We start from the raw sequence: 8669 nt of genomic DNA, 5'->3' as shown, positions 1-8669 counted from the left end.
TAACGTAGTCTGAAATGCAAACGATTGCTCAAAAATGTTTTTATTTATTTTTTATATATATATAAATTTATTTTATACCTTAAATTTAAGGTTATTGTGGAATGTAGGTAATTTTAAATAATACAGCCCGTTCTCTAAGCCAAATGTAGTAAACAATCTTGTGCGGTAGCATACAGTAATTACTTACTTTGCCTGTGCTTCATTTAATTTCTTTTGTACTAGATCAGTTTTCCGATTTATGACGAGAATAATGTCATTCCAAGAAATGAAAAATTAAACCAACATTATAAAGCAACCTGATTAGTTGAAGTTAAAATGAAACCTTGCGGTCTCTGCTCAGCAATTTTTCGAATATACCGCTTACATCAGTTTTGTTTATATTGTTAATTGCTGAATGCATAAATAAGTTTTTCGAAGTATGCTCTGCTATTAAATTTTAGATACACATTTTTTATTATCATAAACTGTCTTCAGTTGCCTCCGCAATGAAAATACACACAATTTCGAAGCATTGTGACATACGGATGATTCTCAGTATTTCACAATCTCTTACTTCAATACAAGAACTTCACGGTTATTCTCCGCCACCCGATTTCACTTCTTAACCATGGGAACAACAGCTGCGGAAAAAAAGTCGGTTAGCTTAATTCCCCCCACACACACACACACATACACACTTCATTCTCTTCTAGCGTATTTCTCTTCATGAAATGCTCGCGACTAAAAACTGACTTACGGTCTTAAACGACGTGTAGAAAACAAATGCTGTCCGGTGATGGTGACGCGCGTTACGATCGCTAATTGGGAGTCGGGGGGGGGACAATGGCCTTGAAGTGCCTGTTTTAAAGTAACAAACTACATACAGAGTGGGATTTTCTCAGTTTATTTCCAGCTTGCATTTCTCGTAACTTTTGCCACATCACAAGGGATTTCCGTTTGATGTTCTGCTCGACGTCTTGAAGGGAAGGCCGGTTACATGCTTCAACAGCACACTTTGCAACAGTTTCTGTCATTTCATTTCGTTTAATAGATATGAGTTCAAGAACTTCTCAGAGATAAAGGATATTACATAACGGTCTTTGAGAATCTTATTTAGCCTTAGTAGTTCGTCGAGTAAAGGATTTTTATTCTCAAAAAGGCATTCTAATAATTTTAGAGCAGTAGTTAAGTTCAAGATTCCACCGAGGTAGACAGCTTATAGAAAACAAAAAAAGCATACTTTCGCACTGCCCTAATCCGTACAGTGGTTAGTGCTGCTGGTTGCCGTATCGCTTATGGATCTGAGTTAAAATCCCGAATGAGGATTGGACACATGTAAGAGTATAGTGCCTGTGCAGTACAGGGGCACTTAAGAGTATTGAGAAACCGAAAGTGCTGTCGAAAGGTTTGCTCGGTGATGAGACGGCTAAATGTCGGTCGGCTATTTACCATTCCCAATGAGGCCATTTGAAACAATAACAACTTATTTTCACTGAAATCAACAAAAAGGGACTTACTCTATATTTACTGCATTACATCTTCGGACTATAGCAGGGAATTGTGATTAATTTCATTAACTGTAATCTAAATTTAAGATTCGTTCTGAAGAAATGTTTGCTAAAATGTGATATTTAGTTTTCGGCAGGGAGCTTCCTAATTCTAATTCTACATTATTTTACTAGCCCCGAGAAGAAAACATCATTTGAAAAGATGAGCCTTTTCAGCTAGCACAAGAAAAAATAATTTACATTCATTAAAGGGAAAAGGAATTACGTAAGATTTGACTCAATGTATTTATCTGGAATTTACAGCTCACATTGTTGTCCGATAAATGCAAATAAGCGACTACAAGACCTATTCCAAGGAAAAACGATTTAGTTACTAACTTCGAATCTCTTCAAATAAAAATATTTCAGTCATGTCTCTTTCTTCCAAAATAAAAAAAATTAGGGTTTATCTAGCATCAGATATGTAAAAGTTCAAAAAACCGTATATACCGAGATTCCAAAACATATTTTAAAAATCAATAAAAATAGTAATTTTACATAGGAGGCATTTTATGCCTGTAAAAGTTTGACACACATATATATGCATTACCAAGAAGTAAAAAAAAAATTATACACTTCAAATGCAATATGAAGAAGTTTAAATCACAAAATCATTCCAATAAGAGAAATGCAGTATTATAGAAACAGTGGGTTCATGTTCATTTTGCATAATTTTTATAAGCATGTAGTGATTTTAAATCAAAATGTCACATGTTTTTAAATACAATCATTTTTTGGGAGGGGAAGCAGAGTGTTTCTTTTTAAATAAGAAAAGTACTTAATTATTATTTTTAGAACATTGCCAGCGACTGCATTGATGACAGTTTTATAACGTCATCATAATAAAGTTTTCTTTTAAAAATTAAGCTGAAAATAATTTTAATCTTACGAACCTGTTTTTAACAGCTAATCTTGTTATACTTCTCTAAATAGAGGACTTGAATATATGCCGTGACAGTTCTGCTCTAATGCTGCTAACAATGAACTCCAATTAAATACAGAACATTGTTTTTGCATCCGCCAAAAGATGGCAGCACCTTACTAGATAACTCTGTCGTCGATTCAAAAAGAAGTCTTGAGGTTTCACTTTAGAAGAGGGATTCGCTTGCCCTTTACAAAGAATGTTTTCTTAATCGAATCCTTCGAATCCCTTACATTTTTCTCTAAAATATACAATGAACAACATAATCATAATACAAATAACCGAACATAAATAACTTAGATAACAGTTAATTAAGAATACGAACGTAAGTTTTGTCAAAAAATTACTATTTATTATAAAATTAATATTGTTACGAATTTTTTATCTAAATAAATGATTTTAGTGCAATTATATCTGAGATTGTTGTATTTTTCTGTGTAACGTAACGCGAAACAAATTTATAACTAAAGGCTATGCCGAAAAAGTAAGAATACAGGAGCATGTGCAATTAACATTGAGTAAATGTATATCTCGGTAATTTGGCGAGATATCGCCAAGCTGACAAAAGGTTGTGGCAACATTCTGTTCCGGTCCTTGGATCATCGTTATATATATTGAAAATTGAATATATGTTAGTTGTAACAGTAATCCCATGCTCTTATTGCTGTCCAGTACAGAAAGTACGAGAAATATCTCGGAAGCCGGGTGAAAACTATAAAAGCGCAGACAGAGAACATCACAGTTCAGCTGCTTAGTTATTGTTGTTGCGAGCTGTAGTTCTGCGTGAACTGAGAAAAATCCGAGTTAGCTTTCTCTTTAGTTGCGCCTTGCGTTGCGTTGTGTTTAACGTTCTTAGTAGTTTGAAGTGTAACTACTGATTATACTGTATGATACTCTGAACACTTGTACAAATATTTCTGTGGAAAATTCCAGAGTTCTGAAATTTCTTTTGATAAAAAATAAATTTTTATTAACCTATTAACGGACTTGTGCATTAAGTCTATGTTGGTGTTGCTTTTCATCCGGTTTCTGACAAAGTCAGACAAGATCCAAAAGACTGCTGACTCTTAGAAAATCGAGCACAATTGAGGGGATTGTATTCAGTCTATTACAAACCCGTACACATGCAGCAATATATTTATGTTTTTTTAGTTTTTGCATCATTATTATTATTAATTTTACAAATTTAAACAGATTTTGAGAAAGAAAATGACACATTGAAATGTTTGGTTTTAATGAATGTGATGATTACGCTTGTTGTATTGATGCAGTTCTTTTAATATTTAACATAACATTGTTTAATTCAATTCTTAAATCACCTCTTTTAGATTCCGTTCTACTTTTGCGTTCTTCGTATTTTTCCTTTTTGTTGTTTTCCCATATAAATTTATTTTATATGATTTCTTCTTTACTACATGATATAGTTTTATACCATTCAGCACTTAATTATCAATTTTATTGATCCTTCTTTTTCTTGGGGGGGGGGGGAGAATCAGTGAGACCTTGATATCTGTTAGTCATTTGTCGGTGCATATTCGGCTATCGAGTCTAAACTCAATCGACCCCTCGATCATCAATGACCCCCTTTAAAAGAATTAGTTCTGTTTCATTGAAATTTCATTCATGAATATTTTCCCAAAATTTTTCATTATTCTGGGCATTTTTAGTGGACTTAAAAACAAACAACAACGAAAAAAAAAAAAAAAAAAAACACTGAAACTATACTAAAAGTTCGAATAAGTTACAGCAGACGTCGCGTGTTAAAATCAGGGTATCGGTCAAATAATCTCCAAACCTGTTTTGAACAGTTCATAAAAAGCTTTTGAATCAAAAATATTACGAGCAGTTCATGAACAAACCTTAGCCGTTTTAGTTAAAATGCTATGAAATATGTTTCTTAATATTTTTATATTAGCTGAATTCTATTTATGAAATAAGCGTGGTCAAACGTGATCAACGCCGGTCTACAGGGTCAGCCACCTACTGAAGCTGCCATCTATTGGTAATCAGTAGTAATAATGTATTTTTTAATCTGTTTTTTCGGTTTCGTTCATAACTAATACCCTTTCTTATTTGAGTACTACATTTTCAAATACCAGTTTAATTTGTAAAGTACGTTCATTTGATTACTTGAACTAAATCAGTATTCGAAAGAAAAATAACATACTGTACATAACGGAAGAATAAATAAAAATGAAGATACTACGTAATACATGGATATAACAATGCTAAAACAGACTAAGATTAATGGTTATAATAGATGATTTATTTTACTAATGAAGTAATAAATGGCTATAACAATAGTAAAAGATATTAATCGTTATCATTTATTTACTACTCAGCTTTTTACTTTTAATGAATGAGTTAACAATATTTATATAATCTGAACTGCGTGGATTGTTGTGGATAAAAACTAAAACATTTTTGGGTTTAATCCTAGTATATGGAACACACAGGATTTAGAAACTTTTGCCAGCATTTTTATAAGCAGTAAATGAGTCATTTTGGTGTCGGCGACAAGTTTTAAAATCGCGCCAACGTCGTACCGTATACTAGGATTTTACACCACTTCGCAATGTCTATTATCAACATACCTATTATCAACTGGTCCTGGTAATCAACAGGATTAAATTCCTTTTAAATCCTGGTTAACCAACTCAATTCGCGTTTCCTTATAGTTTTGTTTCATGCTTGACGCGAAATCTCGCCAACTCTGGCAACCTCCCATATTTTTTTTTTAATTGAAATTACGCTAGGCTGCGAAAACCGTTAGGGTAGAATTGATTAATACAGATTTTGATTAAAACATAAATGACAATCAAAGTAAAGCACAAATATGGGTATCTGCTATTTATTATAAATCACACAGTTAAAATTATTTTTTTTTTCACTATCAATATTGCTCATGGTTCAGATAATTTGAATTTTATCTTCCTTTTTTCTCTGCATTTTTGTTTTATCTTTATATTCCTATAAAGTTTTATCTTTCCTACTATTTACATCTCATTTACTGCTTATTACAATTTCTTAATGTTGTGATAAAACGTTTAACACTTTTTTGCTACTCTTTTAAAAATGCGGGATAGATATTATAAACATTTTTAATATTGTTGATCCCGTAAATACACAGTTACACATTATTCATTCCCAACACAAGCGACACCAACATTTAATAAAAATCACTTAGAAACAGCGTAAAAATTCTAGAAAATTAAATAATGAGGAGTCACGACACACAATCGCAAATGACTTACAATGAACCTAAAGAAATATATCCTCATGTAAAAACCGATCATTGGTAGTCAACTTTTTTTTTTCCATGACCCCCTTTCCATTTTTCTGGATGATCATCCTTCCCTTCGCAAAACTTGGGAAACACATTTATTTAGATTTAGATTTTCTAACGTATTTTATCAAACAACAAAAACTATAGAAAATGTTAATAAATACTAAAGTTTGTATAAAGGTAAAGTAAAATCTAAATAATTTTAACAGCTAAATAAAAGGCTGCCCTCATTCCCCTCTTTGTTATTTGAGAACTTCTGCTGTAAGTGGTAAATAATAATACATTTCTCTACTTTTTAAATACACATTTATAATAAAATCCTTCAGTGGAAAGCAAATCTCATGTTTAATAAATGAATTTGAATTATTTTTATTTTCTTTTTAATAAAATCACTGAGTATAAAATATACTTCACGTTAAAATGAAATAAAGCTTTAAACTGTATATTACATTACACACAGGTATTATTAAATTACATCACGAAATATAAAATGAAATGGAAAATATCATAAGATTATAGGCAATTCTTTCCAAAAACACAGTTACTACTGAAACTGAAAGTAATTAAACAAACGAAATTCGATCCATACTTATAATTTTCATTATTTACTAAGAAGAAGCGATAATTTAAGAAATTTTATAGCTAAGACACTAATGCAAAATCATACACATAACTTTTCACTTCCTTTTACTCGACTTATAATACCTTCCAAAAGTTTTGCACCTAAGTTACCTTTTATGAGTTTTTCCATTCACCGCTTGAAAAAACAATTTGGGAATTTTCAAGAAAAAATGCTGATGCACATTCGTTTAAATCCTCATCAGAATGCAGATCAGCTAATTGAAGAACACCGCACACATTTTCGACAGCAAAATTCCGCTTAAGAAAGCACGAACATTTTTTCTTGAGAACAGGAACGTCGTATTTATCTGCAGCTGTATACAACTGATCAACTGTTTCTGCCAATGGTTTTTCTAAGTAACCAGAATACATGTATAAAAGCAATTCATCCATTATATCATCTTCGACATCTCCAATACGAACAATGTTCTTTTTTGACTCCCTCATTTTGGTTTGAAACATTCGAGAAAATACGGATGATCTTTCAGAAAGTATAAATTTGTGCGCCCGAAAAGTTTTCGAACCTACTTCAATACTAATATCTGTCAAATTTCCACTGTTGTAAAGATCTCGCATGTTATTGCTGAAATAGCGGCAATTAATGGAAGACGAAAGCACACATGAAAACTCTATAATCTCAAAGGATGAACTACAATTAGAAAATTTCAATTCGCATTTGAGTAGCAATACATCTTGCAGAATTTTTGATATCGGTCGAGAAAGTTCTGCACATTTCCATGTTTTATCTCTCTGAAATAAGTATTCATTTTCGCAATAAGTATTGTCGAAGGATATATTGCTTTTAACGAAAGTCAGCTTGGACCTATTTTCAATTACTCTGCAAACATATGTGTCAAATTTTCTACCATACACGGCATCTTCATGCATATGCAATACTAAGCTCCATTTACAAGACTTTATATTTTCAACGGAAAATATGACTGTACAATGTCGTATTGATGGGGAGACTGAAGAAATTCTGTATTGGCCATAGAAATGATATTTTCTTTATATTAATGCGTGTTTTCGCTTTCCGTGATACGTCGGGCAAAAACTGTAGGTTGGGAAGCTCATACTTGTTTGCAGCAGCATAAATAATTCTGATAAAAATTTAGATTCAGAGCAATCTAGTTTGCCAGTATAAACATATTTGAGTATGGCTTGCAGTACGTTAGAACGAACATCCAAGACTGTTTCAGAAGTTTCTTCAGCATTCAGTTTTTCTAGCATTTTCGGCCACCTTGCTGATAGCATAGCTTTATGGACTCTGAAAACATCATCAGCAGCACGTAAAAGGAGATCAGTGAAGAAACCATCTTTGTAAGAAATCTGAGGTAGAATCTTTCGTTCAGACGTCTCGAATACTGGTTTCAAAATGCATTTTATGACTAAGATGTCGTTTATCAACAACTGAAAAAGGTACTTTCTTTCAAATGCTTCCCAAAGCCAAAATTCTTCTTCCGCTTCTAATTCATCTATGGTTGATTCATTGTCACCAAAAATAAACTGTTCGTTCATATCCAAGGCTTGGATTTCCATTTTGAAGGCCTTTGAAACGTTATCCAACTTACAGAGAGAAACGGATGTGACATCTTTATTTTGCTTTACTCGTGGATATACCCTTATACACCATTGAATGTCTGGCAAGGAATTCAAGACGAAATGCCGACTTTGAAGATAATCGCCAGCTGCGTGATAGCACATACTAAAGTTTTGAATTACCCAAGTAAAGGTAAACGTATCGCTTTTCCCTTCCGCCATTACACACACAAATTTTACAGTTCTCTAACCATTAATGCACTTTCGCCAAGTGTTGGCATTTTTCTTAGCACGATCCCTTCCATTCGCGGGTTGGCATTTTGCCAATTTTTTTAGTCCTCCTCCAAGTTGGCTTAAAGTTGTAACTAAATACTTCGAATCAATTCGGTAGAAGTTAAACTGTATGTATTTATCCAATCGAAACTATAATAATATGTATAGATAAGTAAATAATTGTTTCGTTTTCACAGTTCTATAGTCTCACTTAATTTTGTTTTGATTTGAATCGAAATTTCATAATTATCTTTGAACCGAACATAAAAATCTGTTTAGGGGTAAAATGGTATCTCTGTTGGCAACCTTGATACTACAGTAACCCTAATCCATATCCGAATCAAAGAATTGTCCGAATTTCAAAAACATATTTTAAACACTAGTGAATGCTGTTTCGCAATCTGTCTGCTATCGCTTTGCAACAAAAAATAAGAGCGTTTATGATATATGTAAAAAATAAAAATGGATTAACTAAGGCTAAGGCTGGAGCGCTATGGACCGA

At 32.5% G+C, this 8669-nt stretch overlaps 1 protein-coding gene across 1 annotated transcript; it reads right to left on the bottom strand.

Moving 5' to 3' along the window:
- Positions 1-4645: 4645 nt before the first annotated feature.
- Positions 4646-8198, bottom strand: LOC118201986 (speckle-type POZ protein-like B). Its single transcript, XM_085812377.1, has one exon. The coding sequence runs from the start codon at positions 7241-7243 to the stop codon at positions 6470-6472; it is 774 nt and encodes a 257-aa protein (XP_085668503.1). The 5' UTR covers positions 7244-8198; the 3' UTR covers positions 4646-6469.
- Between the last annotated feature and the right edge of the window lie 471 nt (positions 8199-8669).

Source organism: Stegodyphus dumicola, chromosome 3, assembly GCF_044657685.1.
Source record: "Stegodyphus dumicola isolate Sdum_Otavi_A_Nest chromosome 3, ASM4465768v1".
In the NCBI taxonomy this organism is placed as follows: Eukaryota; Metazoa; Arthropoda; class Arachnida; order Araneae; family Eresidae; genus Stegodyphus; species Stegodyphus dumicola.
Note: the sequence above shows the minus strand (reverse complement) of the source record. Positions and strands in the feature narration are given on the sequence as shown.

What these genes read in the sequence shown, in the direction of transcription:
- LOC118201986 (XM_085812377.1), bottom strand. Translation starts at nt 7,243, where the DNA reads ATGCATGAAGATGCCGTGTATGGTAGAAAATTTGACACATATGTTTGC.